The sequence below is a fragment of the Phocoena phocoena genome, chromosome 11, assembly GCF_963924675.1.
Source record: "Phocoena phocoena chromosome 11, mPhoPho1.1, whole genome shotgun sequence".
Classification (NCBI taxonomy): Eukaryota; Metazoa; Chordata; class Mammalia; order Artiodactyla; family Phocoenidae; genus Phocoena; species Phocoena phocoena.
Genome location: NC_089229.1, coordinates 70,135,031 through 70,154,077, shown reverse-complemented (window position 1 = coordinate 70,154,077; position 19,047 = coordinate 70,135,031). Strand labels below are relative to the sequence as shown.

The 19,047-nt window shown below is 39.6% G+C and overlaps 1 protein-coding gene across 2 annotated transcripts in view; it reads right to left on the bottom strand.

The window, feature by feature from the left end:
- GXYLT1 (glucoside xylosyltransferase 1) overlaps positions 1–12,896 on the bottom strand; it is a 47,038-nt gene extending 34,142 nt beyond the window's left edge. Inside the window, exon 1 of one of the 2 annotated variants that reach the window (XM_065887593.1) lies at positions 12,629–12,896. In XM_065887593.1, the coding sequence (XP_065743665.1) occupies positions 12,629–12,849 (221 nt within the window). In that variant the 5' untranslated portion in view covers positions 12,850–12,896. The remainder of the gene's footprint in view (positions 1–12,628) is intronic. The other variant, XM_065887592.1, reaches the window with a different exon arrangement.
- Positions 12,897–19,047: the final 6,151 nt, after the last annotated feature.

Here is a 19,047-nt window from a genome sequence, read left to right as displayed (position 1 = left end):
GCACTGGTTGCTTTTAAAGTCCTGCCTAAGTTATTCTGTATACTACTGCATGAAGAACTACATCAGAATTTTTAAATCAATGGAAAAAAGTGACACTGTAATTTGTTTTTTCTTGAAATGGACACCGTTTTCAAGCACAGCATAAAAAGTTAACATATCTTAGTTGATAAGTCAGAAAATGTGTGCAGATCAGTAAAATGTACAACCTGATCAGGAAATTTGTTGGTCCCCTTCCAGGTGTGGTCATGTAGTTTTTAAGTCTTGTACTTATTTGTAGAGACAGGCTGAGTGGAAGTGGCAACAACTAACACAGAGTTTTTTTCAGATTCAAGAGTTCTCACATCCATTTAAGCCTCACAACAAACCTGTTCAAATAGGTATCTCCATCTTTCAGATACAGACATCATCAAAGCTTTCTTTCAACAAATCCACAATTTATTTATAATCAACACCTAAAGTGCCCCTTTGTTCCAGGAAGGAAATAAGTTGGTTATTCCATCTCCTTCTGTCAAATCTTCCAACAGTAGAAAATGAAAATTAAAAATGAAGTCTCAAAGAAAATGACTAATTAAATTTTTTTGTAAAAATGACTGCTTGAAATTGTATATTAATACCATTTTCTGCCTCAACTTGTACTGCTCCCAGCCCTAGGCAATCATGCATCTATTTTCTGTCTCCATAGATAAATGGAATCATATAATATGTGACCTTTTGAGTCAGACTTTTTTCACTCAGTGTATTTTCAAGGTTCACCCACTGTAGCATTTATCAGCACATTTCATTCCTTTTTATGGCCAAATAACATTCCCTTTTATGAATGGATGGATATACCACATTTTCTTTATCCATTCATGAGTTAATGAACATTTGGGTTGTTGATACTTTTTGGTTATTATAAATAATGCTTTTATGAACATCCATGTAAAATTTTAACGTGAACGTATGTTTTCTATTCTCTTGAGTATATATATATATATATATATATATATATACATACACACACACACACACATATACATATACACACACACGTGCGTGCACACACCCCTACGAGAGGAATGGCTGGATCATGTAATCAATGTAAACTGATTAATGCAGATGAAATTACAGGGAAAAAAATGTCAAGTTTTAGGTAACTTTCTTGGCCATAACTCAATGTCAGAAAACACAGTTTACAGAAAGAATGTTCTCTTTCTGTCTTTCTTTAATGGAAATATAAAACATATGCACTAGTGAGTATACATCCTCCTTACCATTAAAAAAAAAAACAAACATAAAACACTGAGCTGCTGCTAGCAAAAGGGGGCATAATTTATTCACAGTTTCCTATCTCCCAAATTTACATTCTTTCACTTCTGAAAACTTGGTTTTAAAGATTAAGATAGAGAGTAGAAACTCATACTGAGAACTCATTATGTACCAATAACTATCACTACAAGCAATAAATGAGGAAAAGCAACTAATCTGAGACAGACAGTACTTGTATTTTCAGGCCAGGAAAAAAAAAAGTTTAAAAATATTGGAAAAGTAAAGGTACTTATCCAAGTTCCGATTATTAGTTGCTTTTGCTTTTATTCCTTAAGATTATTGAAAATGGAACATCAGACATACAAAATTCAAAGAGGTAACTCTATTAAATAATTTTAATGGGGCAAAACTGTAGCTGACCTAAATGGGTATGTCTTCAGTAAACAATGACATCCAGAATCAGTGAAGTTCATAAATGCAAAGTTTTTCCATTGTGGATCAAACTGAAATAAAACTTTACCATGACTCATCCCCCTGTTTCATATGGCTTAATATTTCTAGCTCTAGGTGGCTTGTCTACAAGCAAACTGATCAAGGGATAGCACAGGGATCTCTGTGGTAATACAACAGCCTGTATCCTGACTGTGGGGGTGACGACACGAATTTCACTTACGTGATACAACAGCATAAAACTGCACATACACACGAGTGCAGGTAAACTGGTGATGTCTGAAGATGGTCGATGGGTTGTACAATGTCAATTTCTGGGGTTCTAATATTCCACTATGTTGATACACATATATTCCAGATACAGTAGCATTACACTAAGCTCGTGTAAAATGTTACTACTGGGGAAAAACTGAGTGAAGGATAAATGGGGTATCTATGAAGCTTCCTGTGAACTTATATTTATTTCAAAAGTTTAAAACAATAAATGAATCACAAATTAAATTCCTCCAAATTTCAGTACTTGAAAAATGTTTTAAAAATTGAGACATCAGAATCAAGAAGAACTACAATCCTGCAGCCTGTGGAACAAAAACCACATTCACAGAAAGACAGACAAGATGAAAAGGCAGAGGGCTAGGTACCAGATGAAGGAACAAGATAAAACCCCAGAAAAACAACTAAATGAAGTGGAGATAGGCAATCTCCCAGAAAAAGAATTCAGAATAATGATAGTGAAGATGATCCAGGACCTCAGAAAAAGAATGGAGGCAAAGACTGAGAAGATGCAAGAAATGTTTAACAAAGACCTAGAAGAATTAAAGAACAAACAAACAGAGATGAACAATACAATAACCGAAATGAAAACTACGCTAGAAGGAATCAATAGCAGAATAACTGAGGCAGAAGAACGGATAAGTGACCTGGAAGACAGAATGGTGGAATTCACTGCTGCAGAACAGACTAAAGAAAAAAGAATGAAAAGAAATAAAGACAGCCTAAGAGACCTCTGGGACAACAACACAACAACATTTGCATTACAGGGGTCCCAAAAGGAGAAGAGAGAGAGAGAAAGGACCCAAGAAAATATATGAAGAGATTATAGTCGAAAACTTCCCTAACATGGGAAAGGAAATAGCCACCCAAGTCCAGGAAGCACAGTGAGTCCCATACAGGATAAATCCAAGGAGTAACATGCCAAGACACACAGTAATCAAACTGGCAAAAATTACAGACAAAGAAAAATTACTGAAAGCAGCAAGGGAAAAATGACAACATAAAAGGGAACTCCCATAAGGTTAACAGCCAATTTCTCAGCAGAAACCCTACAAGCCAGAAGGGAGTGGCATGATATATTTAAAGTGATGAAAGGGAAGAACCTACAACCACGATTACTCTACCTGGCAAGGATCTCATTCAGATTCGATGGAGAAATCAAAAGCTTTACAGGCAAGCAAAAGCTAACAGAATTCAGCACCACCAAACCAGCTCTACAACAAATGCTAAAGAACTTCTCTAAGTGGGAAACTCAAGAGAAGAAAAGGACCTACAAAAACAAACCCAAAACAATTAAGAAAATGGTCATAGGAACATACATATCGATAATTACATTAAATGTGAATGGATTAAATGCTCCAACCAAAAGACACAGGCTTGCTGAATGGATACAAAAACAAGACCCATATATTTGCTGTCTACAAGAGACCCACTTCAGACCTAGGGACACATACAGACTGAAAGTGAGGGGATGGAAAAAGATATTCCATGCAAAGGGAAATCAAAAGAAAGCTGGAGTAGCAATTCTCATATCAGATAAAATAGACTTTACAATAAAGAATGTTACAAAAGACAAGGAAGGACACTACATAATGATCAAGGGATCAATCCAAGAAAATGATATGACAATTATAAATATATATGCACCCAACATAGGAGCACCTCAATACATAAGGCAACTGCTAACAGCTATAAAAGAGGAAATCAACAGTAACACAATTAATAGTGGGGGACTTTAACACCTCACTTATACCAATGGACAGATCATTCAAAATGCAAGTAAATAAGGAAAGAGAAGCTTTAAATGACACAATAGACCAGATATATTTAATTGATATTTACAGGACATTCCATCCAACAACAGCAGACTACACGTTCTTCTCAAGTGTGCACAGACCATTCTCCAGGACAGATCACATCTTGGGTCACAAATCAAGCCTCAGTAAATTTAAGGAAATTGGAATCATATCAAGCATCTTTTCTGACCACAATGCTATGAGATTAGAAATGAATTACAGGGAAAAAAACGTAAAAAACACAAACACATGGAGGCTAAACAATACGTTACTAAATAACCAAGAGATCACTGAAGAAATCAAAGAGGAAATCAAAAAATACTAGAGACAAATGACAATGAAAACACGACGATCCAAAACCTATGGGATGCAGCAAAAGCAGTTCTAGGAGGGAAGTTTACAGCTATACAAGCTTACCTCAAGAAACAAGAAAAATCTCACATAAACAATCTAAACTTACACCTAAAGGAACTAGAGAAAGAAGCACAAACAAAACCCAAAGTTAGTAGAAGGAAAGAAATCATAAAGATCAGAGCAGAAATAAATGAAATAGAAACAAAGAAAACAACAGCAAAGATCAATAAAACTAAAAGCTGGTTCTTTGAGAAGATAAACAAAATTGATAAACCAGTAGCCAGACTCATTAAGAGGGAGAGGACTCAAATCAATAAAACTAGAAATGAAAAAGAAAAAGGAGAAGTTACAACAGACACCACAGAAATACAAAGCAACCTAAGAGACTACTACAAGCAAATCTATGCCAATAAAATGGACAACCTGGAAGAAATGGACAAATTCTTAGAAAGGTATAACCTTCCAAGACTGAACCAGGAAGAAATAGAAAATATGAATAGACCAATCACAAGTAATGAAATTGAAACTGTGATTAAAAATCTTCCAACAAACAAAAGTCCAGGACCAGATGGCTTCACAGGTGAATTCTATCAAATGTTTAGAGAAGAGCTAACACCCATCCTTCTCAAACTACTCCAAAAAACTGCAGAGGAAGGAACACTCCCAAACTCATTCTATGAAGCCACCATCACCCTGATACCAAAACCAGACAAAGATACTACAAAAAAAGAAAATTACAGACCAATATTACTGATGAATATAGATGCAAAAATCCTCAACAAAATACTAGCAAACAGAATCCAACAACACATTAAAAGGATCATACACCATGATCAAGTGGGATTTATCCCAGGGATGCAAGGATTCTTCAATACACGCAAATCAATCAATGTGATACACCATATTAGCAAACTGAAGAATAAAAACCATATGATCATCTCAATAGATGCAGAAAAAGCTTTCGACAAAATTCAACACCCATTTATGATAAAAACTCTCCAGAAAGCAGGCAGAGAGGGAATCTACCTCAACATAATAAAGGCAATATACGACAAACCCACAGCAAACATCATTCTCAACGGTGAAAAACTGAAAGCATTTCCTCTAAGATCAGGAACGAGACAAGGATGTCCACTCTCACCACTATTATTCAACATAGTTTTGGAAGTCCTAGCCATGGCAATCAGAGAAGAAAAAGAAATAAAAGGAATACAAATTGGAAAAGAAGAAGTAAAACTGTCACTCTTGGCAGATGACATGATATTATACATAGAATCCTAAAAGTGTCAACAGAAAACTACTAGAGCTAATCAATGAATTTGGTAAAGTTGCAGAATACAAAATTAATGCACAGAAATCTCTTGCATTCCTATACACTAATGATGAAAAATCTGGAAGAGAAATTAAGGAAACACTCCCATTTACCACTGCAACAAAAAGAATAAAATACCTAGGAATAAACCTACCTAGGGAGACAAAATCCTGTATGCAAAAAACTATAAAACACTGATGAAAGAAATTAAAGATGATACAAACAGATGGAGAGATATATCATGTTCTTGGATTGGAAGAATCAATATTGTGAAAATGACCAAACTACCCAAAGCAATCTACAGATTCAGTGCAATCCCTATCAAATTACCAATGGCATTTTTTACAGAACTAGAACAAAAAATCTTAAAATTTTTATGGAGACACAGAAGACTCCGAATAGCCAAAGCAGTCTTGAGGGGAAAAAACGGAGCTGGAGGGATCAGACTCCCTGACTTCAGACTATACTACAAAGCTACAGTAATCAAGACAATATGGTACTAGCACAAAAACAGAAACATAGATCAACTGAACAAGACAGAAAGCCCAGAGATAAACCCACACACCTATGGTCAACTAATCTATGACAAAGGAGGCAAGGATATACAATGGAGAAAAGACAGTCTCTTCAATAAGTGGTGCTGGGAAAACTGGACAGCTACATATAAAAGAATGAAATTAGAACACTCCCTAACACCAAACACAAAAATAAACTCAAAATGGATTAGAGACCTAAATATAAGACCGGACACTATAAACCTCTCAGAGGAAAACATAGGAAGAACACTCTTTGACATAAATCACAGCAAGATCTTTTTTGATCCACCTCCTAGAGTAATGGAAATAAAAACAAAAATAAACAAATGGAAACTAATGAAACTTCAAAGCTTTTGCACAGCAAAGGAAATCATAAACAAGATGAAAAGACAACCCTCAGAATGGAAGAAAATATTTGCCAACGAATCAATGGACAAAGGATTCATCTCCAAAATATATAAACAGCTCATGCAGCTCAATATTAAAGAAACAAACAACCCAATCCAGAAATGGGCAGAAAACCTAAATAGACATTTCTCCAAAGAAGACATACAGATGGTCAAGAAGCACATGAAAAGCTGCTCAACATCACTAATCATTAGAGAAATGCAAATCAAAACTACAATGAGGTATCACCCCACACTGGTCAGAATGGCCATCACCAAAAAAATCTACAAACAATAAATGCTGGTGTGGGGAAAAGGGAACCCTCTTGCTCTGTTGGTGGGAATGTAAATTTATACAGCCACTACAGAGAACAGTATGGAGGTTCCTTAAAAAACTAAAAATAGAATTACCATATGATCCAGCAATCCCACTACTGGGCATGTATCCAGAGAAAACCATAATTCAAAAAGACACATGCACCCCAATGTTCACTGCAGCAGTATTTACAATAGCCAGGTCATGGAAGCAACCTAAATGCCCATCGACAGATGAATGGATAAAGAAGATGTGGTACATATATACAATGGAATATTACTCAGCCATAAAAAGGAACAAAATTGGGTCATTTGTTGAGACATGGATTGATCTAGAGACTGTCATATAGAGTGAAGTAAGTCAGAAAGAGAAAAACAAATATCATATACTAACGCATGTATGTGGAACCTAGAAAAATGGTACAGATTAACCGGTTTGCTGGGCAGAAGTTGAGACACCGTTGTAGAGAACAAACGTATGGACACCAAGGGGGGAAAGCTGCGAAGGGGTGGGGATGGTGGTGTGATGAATTGGGCAAGTGGGATTCACATGTATACACAGATGTGTATAAAATTGATGACTAATAAGAACCTACTGTATAGAAAAGTAAATAAAATAAAATTTAAAAATTAAAAAAAAAAGGGCTTCCCTGGTGGCACAGTGGTTGATAGTCCACCTGCCAATGCAGGGGACACGGATTCGTGCCCTGGTCCGGGAGGATGCCACATGCCGCGGAGCGGCTGGGCCCGTGAGCCATGGCCACTGAGCCTGCGCGTCCGGAGCCTGTGCTCCGCAATGGGAGAAGCCACAGTGGTGAGAGGCCTGCATACCACAAAAAAAAAAAAAAAAAAATTGAGACATCATGCTCTGGATTAAACAAAGCATTTAACAGTAACACTCTCCACAATAACAGTCCTCAAACTTAAAGTTTACTTAAATGCAACAGCAGAAGGTCTTTCATACTTTTAAATCAAACTGAAAAAGATTTTTTTCATTTCTAAATGTCCATGATAGCCATGAGGCTTTAGTGAAAACCACCTGCATCGTGGAGAGTCAGTGGTAAGTCTAGGCATATCCAGCATAAGAATGTGGAAGTCTGAATGAGGTGCCTCACCAAAGATGCACCTTAAAGGCACGGATACCTGCACTGTGACTGCAAGAGAAATAAAGATGCTTACAGTCATGTTAAAGGAGACCATTCCCATGGTTCTAACCACCATTATTTAAAGATCAGTACCTGCACAACTCATTTTCAACTAAAAATTGTCTTCAGACATCTAAGTCAGGTCTTCTTTTTCATAAATATCTAGTGTCATGAATATTCAAGAAGTGTGAAAAGAACTGCTTATACGCAAATGGCAATGAACAATTATCTAACCACTTCAAAAATAAGTTAGCATCACACTGTACAACCTAAACTCTCTCGAAAAAAAAAAACTGAATTAAAGATTTAAATGAAAAAAAAAGGAAAAAAAACCCACTGGTAGAAAGTTTTTCTATGCATGACAAAAATAAAAATGATAAGGAAAAAACTGCCAATCTGAACACATAAAAATTTTAAACTTCACGTGGCATACACTCTGAAAAAAATTTAAGTTAACATGTTAGAAGGAAGTATTTCCAACAGGTATGACACACAGATAATAATCTTAATGTTTTAAAATAGGATTTCTATGTCAAAAGTACACATTATTTTCTCATTAACCTAATCACGTTCCCGTTCAAAAGCACAGAACAACATTAATTAATTTACTAGTCAGGTTTGTGCTAAGCACTTTACAGCTATGTGAAGTATAATCTTCAGTAAACTGAAATACAAGGTGCAAAATACTGGTTTTTATCTAAGATGTCTCTGCATCAACAAAGCAGAGATTAAGGTGGGTTTAGTAAATAATTCAGCCTTCTTCACTGGTCACTGCCTAACTCCTCTCTTCTTCAAAAGTAACTGCAGGGAAGAGGCAAAAAATTTCTCCCCCAAAAAACAATAGCGCAAAAATAGTGGTCAAATCAGTCTCAGTTAAATCAATGGTTCTCAATCTTTGGCTTTATAACAACAACCTGGAGCACATATCTAAAATACAGATTCCCAAGCCCCACTCCCAGGGACTCTGGTTTAGCAGGTCTGGACTGGGGCCTGAGGACATTTTTCCCAGAGGTCAGAAACTGGAAAAAAAAAAAAAATCATTTAAAATTTAAATGATCAAAACCATCACTGAATTAGCTATAATTTTATTGTGCCAGGCACCATACCAAGTAATCTACACAAGCTATTTTTTTCAGTTCCCACAAACAACCCAATTATCACAGATACTCTTACCTCTTTGTAACTGATGAGGAAATGTGTTCAAGGTTAACACAGCCAGTGAGTGGCAAAGCTGAAGTCTGTTTCCAAAGCCCTAACTCTTCCCACTCTACATTTTCAGTATATCCTACTAGTTAGTGTTCTGGGACCCAGCAGAAACCATAATTTGATGGCCTGACCAGATCTGAAAAGGAAAGTAAGGTGACTACCTCCGAGTTAACAGTCATTCACAGTAAGGGTATGACGGGTCCAGAAATGGTATCACTGAAATGCCTGGTAGTTTCTTGGTTCCCTACTACCGATATGCTGTACAGCCTCAATGGGATGAAATCTTGATAATCGCTGTCATCAGTGAAATGGGAGAATTTAATCACCCAGAGTATCTAAAAAGCCAGAGCATGGTTTAACTCCTTCTGAAGTACTGACATCTGGTCAGTGCTTTAAGATAAGTGCTTTAGATTGAATACCTTAAATACAGTCTGTCCACACTGAGCATCTTCAGAGAGTCCCTCTGTGTGGAAGAGCCACTACCTCCCAAGCATTCCTCTCCACTGGCGCAGCACTCCTCTCCGGCGCCAGTCATGGGATTCTGTCTGCAGTATGGATGTGCAAGGAACACAGCCCAGAGAACCAGAGGCCCCCATCCCAGGCAACATTGGCTGATCCAAGGATGGGCGTGTGATGCAAGTCCAATGAGAGCCTTTTTCTAGAATTTTCTACTTGAGATTAGAGATGAAACACTACAAGAAGTTGAAAGACCCCAGGAACAAAGCCTGTCTACAGCAGAAGAGGAAGAGTCCCCAGTCTTTGATGTCCCTGGAACTGCCCGGGGAATTCTTCCTTCAATCCTGTTCCTTCCAGCAACCCATATAAGCCTATAAATATCTGTTTTGCTGAAGTCAGTTTTAATGGACTTTGGTGACTGACAACTAAGAATTCTGATTATTATAAATTAATTAAGGTAAATACAAACTACATTTTACAGGTAAGAAAAGTGAAGCAGAGAGGTGGTCAAGGTTTCACAGGAAACAGGGCCAGAATGAGACCACAGGTTTGTCTGACACTAAGATCTACCCATTTTCTAAATACCAAAATAATGGATTCAAACAAAATGAACTCACTAATAATAAATTTCACTGAAAAATTGTTTCCATCATTTTCTAGTTTTTACTTTGAGAACATGCAAGGACATTTCCAAGTATTTTGTTGTCGTGGAATTCTGTGCAATGAATATTTTCTATAAGGTTTGACCACTGGAACCTATTGGGTATAACCATAATCCCACGTTTCAAATGAGAGAGAGAAATAATAGTTTTAATCTCTGAGGTAAGACAGCTTTAAAAAAAGTAAGAATGCAATGATAATCAAGTCCTACCAAAAAAAGGAAGATGTTGCTTGCCTCATAGCCCCATTTTCCACTGATGTAATGCTATCTAGACTAGATTCTTATCACAGCAGCTTTATAGAAAGAGCACTTGCAGAGCAATCAAAGGATACATAGTTTCTAATGCTGGTACTGATGCCCTCTGCACCTCCACCAAACTATACATAGGAAAAGAGGTTAAGAATACCTACTCCATATCCCATGGTAGCCAAAAAAGTTGACTGAACTCTATGAGAAATCTAAAAAGATGTTATAAATGATAATATTTAACATGAAGAGTCCTGATGTCTTAGGAATCTTCTGACCTTATAAATGATATTTAAAATGAAGAGTCCTGATGTCTTAGGAATCTTCTGACCTTAATCAAATCATAGGCTACAAGCAATCCAGCTTTTCCAGGGTGCTCCTCTGCCCACACTTCTTTACAAAGAATGATACACCTTCAGGTGGTTTTTTTTTTTTTGCTTTTTTGGGTTTATTTTTTTTTGCGGTACGCGGGCCTCTCACTGTTGCGGCCTATCCCGTTGCGGAGCACAGGCTCCGGACGCGCAGGCTCAGCGGCCATGGCTCACGGGCCCAGCCGCTCCGCGGCAAATGGGATCCTCCCGAACCGGGGCACGAACCCGCGTCCCCTGCATCAGCAGGCGTACTCTCAACCACTGCGCCACCAGGGAAGCCCATACACCTTCAGTTTTAACTCACATGTGTGCCTCATTTAAAATGAGGAATTACGTTGCCCAGAGGACCTGTAATATACAGCTTTTCAGCTGACTCGACTCTGACACATCAAACTTCAGATTTCAGTAATGGCTCTATAAAACATTCATTAAAACTGAAGCACTGACTTTCTGAATTTCAAATAATGTAATTTTGTTAAAATTAGCTAGCCAAGCAGATACAATTTATAAAAATTTGTCACAAAATATTAAGTATCTCAGACAAGGCACTAAAAATGAATGTTACTCTATCAGATTGAAATGCTAATATCATAGTCCACTTTCATTCAATGTTTTGATAAAAATGTTGCTTCCTGACAATTCTACCCAATGCAAAAATAGCTTCTTCCCCATAACTTTAAATAAATGCTTCACTGGAACATAACAGACCACCATTAGCTTTTCATGAGCTCATCCAGGTCTTCAGTCACGGCCTCTCCCAGAACAGATAATAGCGTTGACAAACCTGGCTCTGGAAAGTAGCTCTGCTTTTATTAACAGAGTCCTGACTGTAATCAAATCACAGGGTGAAAACAGGACAATCCAGCTTTTCCATGCTGCTCCTCTGCCCAAACGTCCCCTTTCATTTTGGGAATGGCCATCAACTCTCAGAAGAACATTAACAGCCTACAGCTGATCTGCGCTCCCTCCTCCTATCAGCCCGTAGGAAGTTTTTCATATCAAAGCAACCTTTGCCTCTTACTAAGGGAGCACACGGAGTAAGAGAGGTGCCCACAAACAGAGGAGCCTCGTTTTCAAGGAAGTGGAAACGCTCAGATTTTGTTTAGCATTCGTAATGCGTTGCTTTTTCCATTTAAATCTCATGTTGATTCCAACTCTGACAGTGATCTGTGTAAATCCACTTATGTCATTATGCTTTTTAAATTCCGATTTTTAAAGAGAAACACCTCTATCCCAACACACAAAAGACGTGGGCATGTTAAGTATCGCTTATTTTTCTTAACTTGCTGTAAGTTTCACGACAGCCCGATCGTTTCCTAAAGAAAAATTCACAGTCCGCAGAAATGCTCTATCCAAATTTAACTAACCGGCAAATAATGAAAATTTTAAGCGTTAACAGGAAATTTAAATGTCCCATTCAGGAGGGGGGAAAAAACTGAACTAGGGCGCCAGCCCGATGTTTAAATATCTCAACTTGAACGCCATGGAAACAAGAGGGAATTCCCACTAGCCAGACAGCGAGAAGGCTTTGGTAGGACCCTCTTATTTTCAACAAATTCTAAGGAAAAAGAAAATGCAACTGTCAACTAAGAGTTGAAAATTAATTTCTAACTGCTGTGAATAGTACCTAAAGAATGGGTCTGAAGACAAACACAAAAAGCGTGGGGTGCTCTCGGGCTGGAGCAGCGCTGGGCTCACCCCCAGGGTGAGGAGGAGGGAAACGAGCAAAGGGGATCAGAGTCTGCGGCAAAGAAGCGGGAGACGCGGGCCTGGTGGCGGGAGGCGCGGGGCTGACCCGCAGGCAGCCCGGGCCGGGCGTAGCCCAGCTCCCCCGCGCCCCCCGCCCCGGACCCCGACAGGGAACGGCCCGTACCTGTCAGACGGGCCGGGATGCGCCGCGGGGCCCGCGCTGCCCGCCCCTCTCCCGGCGCCGCGTCCGCCGCCCGCGAGCCAGGAAGCCGCTGCGGCCTGCGGCTTCCCGCCACCGCCGCCCGCTCCTTCCTCCAAGGACACGGCGAGCTGGCTGAAGGCGTAGAGGAGCGAGCAGAAGCCACAGGCCAGGCACAGCACCACGACGCGCAGGTAGCGCCGCATCACGCCGTCCCCGCACCGCCGCTGCCGTCGCCGCCGCGCCCGCCCGGGCGAACTGGCGCGGAGGGAGCGACACCACGCAGCCGCCGGCGTAACAAGTTCCTCCTTCGCCACGGCCTCGCGCCCGCCCCCCTTCCTCCCTGCCTCCCTTCGCTCTCCGCCCACCACCTTCGAGAGCGCGCGGACACCCCGCCCCGGAGCCCCGGCCCCGCCTCCGCCGCGGGCCTCTCCCCAGAAGGTGGGCGGCCGGACGCGCCGGCGCACTGAGCGCGAGGGGGGGCAGGGCGCGCCGGGTGGGCTGGGGCCAGCAGGACGCGGGACGTGGGACGCGGCTGGCGCAGGGTCCTGGGCCACCGGCGACCCCGGGAGGGCGACTCTCGAGCCCTGTGGCACCCAACTGCGGGCGAAATGATTGGGGCATTTGAGGCAACCGACCCAAATTCAAATGATGGTTCTTCCACGTGGTAATTTGGGACGCTGAAAGCCCTAAATTCTGAGCGTGTTTCTTCGTCTCTAAAATGGAGATGACATCCACATCATAGGGTGCTTGTAAAGATTAAATTGCTTAACGCACGAAAAAACCCTTGCACTTAGACGGCACTTGATTAAGCCATTTCTCACTTACATCCTTCTCAGCAGGGACTTCCCCAGCCTCTAAGATTCTATAATACAGTCGGTACAAGCCATTTTCACCCAGATGTCTAATTACCTCCTAATGCCCTTTAGGATGCATATCTTGCCTCCCATCGAGGTTGTAAGTTCCTATAAGGCTGAGGTTCAACCTTTTACGCCTTTTTGATCCTCCTCACAGCTCACCATTCGCATGTCCAAAACAATTAATATTCTCCCTAAAGAGCTTTGCCTTTAGCTTTCCATTTCTTTTCCCTCTTTCTCAGCCATATTTTCACTCCATTCATTTATTGAACATTTACAAAGCATGTGCCAAGCACTGTGTGAGTACCTTGGGGTACAAAGACGCCTAGTTGGGGCATGGGGGTGGGACAGTGGGTACTTGTTAAGTGCAATACGACCATACAGACATTAGGATATAAGCCTGTAAAGGTGTGGGCACACATACAAAACGGAGCAATCAGTTCTGCCTGCGGGCATGGTTAAGAGACACTTTATAATGTTAAAATGAAACACAGACGCCAGACTTGAAAATTCCCTGAGCGAGCAAAACCAGTTAGTCATACAAGCAAAGCTTAATTTAGCTTATTTTGCGGGATAAGAGGTTAACTTGACCTGGGTTACTTTTTGCTTATGCATGTGAAAATCATAAGCAGACCTTAAATAGTTCCCGAAAATTGGTATGAGGTAACCACTAACCAATTCCCTTTCATTTAAGAAAAGTCTAGGAGTGGTGGGCAAAATGGGTGAAGCGGGGTGACTTACCCGGTGGTCCAGTGGCTAAGACTCTGCACTCCCAGTGCAGGGGGCCCAGGTTGGATCCCTGGTCAGAGAACTAGATCCCGCATGCCGCCACTAAAGATCCCGCACACGACTAGGAAGATCACATGTGCCACAACTAAGACCCGGAGCAGCCAAATAAATTTTTTTTTTTTTTAATGGGTGAAGAGAGTCAACTGTACGGTGATGGACGATAATTAGACTTGTGGTGGTGATGACTTTGCAGAGTATATAGGTGTTGAATTATAATGCTGTACACTTGAAACATATAATAAAAAATAGTTTAAAAAAAGAAAGAAAAGCAGTTGAATACTCGTTTGAAGTTTAAACTGCAAAAAAAAAATGAAAAGAAAAGAGAAAATTATAATATTTTAACCAGTCACTGTAGAGAATACACACTCACAGTCTTCACAGAATACCCCTGAGCCTCATTCCATATTTTGGTTTGAGTGCTCCCAGTTTGCTGTCTTTTTGGTGTACACACAATAAACTTTTACTAATAACTATGTAAGTGACTCATAGGTTTTACTTCTGTTTTTTGTGAACTTTTGACTGTAGCAAAAGTGGCCCTAGAGTCTAGAGTGTGGTAAGAGAAGTAATTCCAGGCTGAGGAATCAGTGAAACAGGCTCTTGGGTCAGGGAGCTGTGAAAAGTTTGATATCACCAGTTAAAGTGAATGCAAAAGAGGAGAAGATGAGCTATAAGACTAGAGGTTGAAGGGGCCAGATATCGGAATGCCTTATTTAGTACAGCAAGGAGTTTGAACATAATCTGGCAAGGAGCGTGAACGTAAAATGTTGAACCATTGAAGGGTTTTAAAATTAGGACATAACATGGTCACATTTGCCTTTTGGAGAGCAGATTCTGGCTGCAGTGTAGAGGCTGGGACAGATTGAGATTGGAGCCAGAAAGCAGCTACAGTGCCAAAAGTGAGGGAAAGGAGGCTTTAAACACACACACACACACACACACACACACACACACACACACTCTCTCTCTCTCTCTCTCTCTCTCTCTCTCTCTCTCTCTCTCTCCATGGAGAAAAATCATTCTGTTAAACTGTTCAAATTGCAGCTGGAGCTTTGAAGAGTTTGGCCATGAGAAACAAGATAGGGAAATGCTGTATAATTAGTGGTAGTTCTTCATTTGGAATCCCTACACCAAATAAGTGCTGGCTCTGTGACCATGGGAAAGTCACTAAACAAATTTAAGCCTCAGTTTCTTACCCTATAAGGATTAAATTTCTTGCCTTACTTGACAAAAAATGAAAACTAGCATGCTATCAAGCTGTGAATAGAATGAAAACATACACTTATTCATTCAATAAACATTTATTGAATATATTCTACATGCCAGACAAGGGGCTATTCTGTACTGCCCCCAAAACTGGAGACAGGCAAGTAAAAACCACGACAATATAAAGTTAATCCTTTCACTATGCCTTACAATTCTTAGAGAAATAAAGATAAACTTAATGAGGTACAAAGATGGATAACAAAAGCATTTATAAGAACAGAAAATAGATTTTCAGAGAGAAAACTAAAGGATATGGTAGCAAGAAACTAGAGTAAGAGCTAGCACTCAAAGTACGTTTAACTTAAAGAGATGCTAACTACAATTGTTTCTATTTCAACAAACTAAATGTAATGAAAATAAAGAATAATTTAATGACCCAGAGATTGTTAAAATACTAGAATGGCAATATTCATTTCTGCGACAATATATGGGAAGAGCATATCCGGGAGAACAATCATCCATTTACTTGACATCAGGGTTCTGGACCATATCATCCCTTTAGGTTCCTTTTAATCCTGTAATTAAAAAGGAAATTCTGTTGAAAAGTATGTAAGGCATTCCAAAAATAGAAATGATTTTTGTATTACCCACACACTGTCCCAACTGGTTATCCTGGAGTATAAGGAGCTGTGTGAATACTTCTGATCATTTCCAGGATTCACACATTTTGATATTCCTAAAATTAATTGTAAATTATTGAAAGTATTTTTTGCCATAATGGTTAGGCATTTCTTTCACTTACTGTGTGTATGTATGTGTTCTTAAGTCTATTTTTTCATCTCTAGACCACCCTCTTAATTCTCTAGTGACAGGCTGGCTATATCCAATTTTTTTTTTTTTTTTTTTTTTACAGTACGCGGGCCCCTCACTGTTGTGGCCTCTCCCGTTGCGGAGCACAGGCTCCGGACGCACAGGCTCAGCGGCCATGGCTCACGGGCCCAGCCGCTCCGCGGCATGTGGGATCTTCCCGGACTGGGGCACGAACCCGCGTGCCTTGCATCGGCAGGTGGACTCCCAACCACTGCACCACCAGGGAAGCCCCTATATCCAAATATTTAATCAATATTGATCTTCCCTTCATTCTGTCAAAAAAGGTAAATTTAGGTGGACAAAAAGAAATTTAAAAGTAGCAACATTAGTTGTTTAAATTATGGAGATAGAGACCTTCTCCATGACCTGAAAAACTCTCGGATTCAGGATAATCCAAATCTCAACAATCGTATATTCAAAAGATTAATCTTGATTTTTCATATAGCTCCTAGTACATGCTGGATATATGGTAGACATTCAATTAATGAGTTTTGGGGGGTTTTTTAATGTCTTTTCCAAGACACTCTAGAGCAAATTTAGGTCCTGCTCAGCATTTCCTTCCCAATTCTACCTTTTAGTACTTCTTAAAAAAAAAAGAAAAAAAAGACATCTTGTGGGGGAAAAGGTAAATTCTATACCTTTTCATAGTAAAGTTCAAAGCATTTTTACATAATTTCCACTTCATAAAGGTCTATGCATAAACTAACTTAATCCTGATAACAATTATACTTTATTCTTTTAACAAACAAGGAACCTGAAATTCAGAGAAGTTTGTTAACCACATGGCTAATGATGAAGATCCATAATTCAAATGGAAATCTTTGAGGATCCAAAGTGCATGTTTGTTTTTTCCCTTATACCGTGCTATCTCACTGTGAAAAAATAAATGCTAAACTGAGTGATGCAAATTAAAAGTAAAAGCAAAAAAGCAAAAAAGATGTTATATGAAAATCTCTTAGATTGGTCTTGGGGATTAAAACAAATTAAACTTGCAAATTAAACAGAAATACAAATCACGGGGTTTCCCTGGTGGCGCAGTGGTTAAGAATCCGCCACGGGGGACGCGGGTTCGAGCCCTGGTGCGGGAAGATCCCACATGCTGTGGAGCAACTAAGCCCCTGCGCCACAACTACTGAAGCCCGGGCGCCTAGAGCCGGTGCTCTGCAACAAGAGAAGCCACCGCAATGAGAAGCCCGTGCACCGCAACGAAGAGTAGCCCCTGCTCGCTGCCAACTAGAGAAAGCCTGCATGCAGCAACAAAGACCCAATGCAGCCATAAGTAAATAAATAAATTTATATTAAAAAAATACAAATCAGATTAGTTGCAGAGCACAACGAATCAGAAATTCACACTAAAATTGAAAATCATTCTCTCCTCTTGTTGGCCTCTAGTGAAATTTCTTCATTTTTCACAGTCCATTTCCTAGAGACCTTGTTGGGCTGGAGGAAAAAGTTGGAAAAGTATGTTGTCAGTTGGAGCAAAGAGTATTTCATTTTAAGTGTTCATTCAGACTTGTAAATGTGGGAAAAGTGTAGGGTAAGGGGGAAGACGAAAGAGTAAACTGATTCTCTTCATGCTCAAAAAACTCAGCTATAGATCATAAGATTAGAAAAAGTGGCAGTGGAAAACTAGGTGGGGACACCTTAACTCCTAAATAATCCTAGAATTCAGCTAGTATTTCCATCCACAAAGGAGAGAGATTATGAAGCGGGCAGAGTGGGGAGGGAAAGAACGAATATGCTATGGACCAACCTTACATTTCTCCCTGGTTCAATCTTCAGGAACCCTCCATTCCCATTAATAGATTATAACCTATTATTTTATTTATTTATTTTGCGGTACGCGGGCTTCTCACTGTTGTGGCCTCTCCCGTTGCTGAGCACAGGCTCCGGACGCACAGGCTCAGCGGCCATGGCTCACGGGCCTAGCCGCTCTGCGGCATGTGGGATCTTCCCGGACCAGGGCATGAACCCGCGACCCCTGCATCAGCAGGCGGACTCTCAACCACTGCGCCACCAGGGAAGCCCTACTGTTATTTTTTTAAAATACTGTCAGTGAAATTAAAAGCTAGATTTACAGGGAAATTTAGTCATGAGGAAAATTAGAATTAAAACATACATGCACAAGTTCACCAAAACCTGCCATCAATCAAGGTCATGATTATAATATTAAGTAACAGATAAGTCTCTGGACCCAGATTCCCCAAAATTGAAAAATGAAAATAATTAAGAATTCTGATACTATTACACTTCAGAAATACTGTACTTAGTTGAAAAATAAAGTCGGAATTATTGTTATCTATATTCCTTTCTGTATAGAAGCTACATCCTAAATAGTCCTATGTTATGTTTGGTTTTTCTTTTTTTTTTAATATTAATAGGTTTTATTATTAATAGGTTTCACATGTTGAAATGGTTTTTCTTTTCACGTCTATATTTTATTTTTAATAAAGTAAAAAAAATTCTTTTTTTTCTTTCTAATTAAGTTAAAGTGTCCCTTAAATTATCTTATCCTATACTGTAAACATCATAGGCTTTTACATTTTCTCTTATTAAAGACCAAAAGCTACCTCTTGGACCTAAGGCCAGATCACTGTTTTTTAATTCTGAAAACAGCCTACTTTTCTTTTTCTTTTTAATGCTTTCACTACATTTTTGTCCTTTAGGAGTCTTCTCCCAAACTGG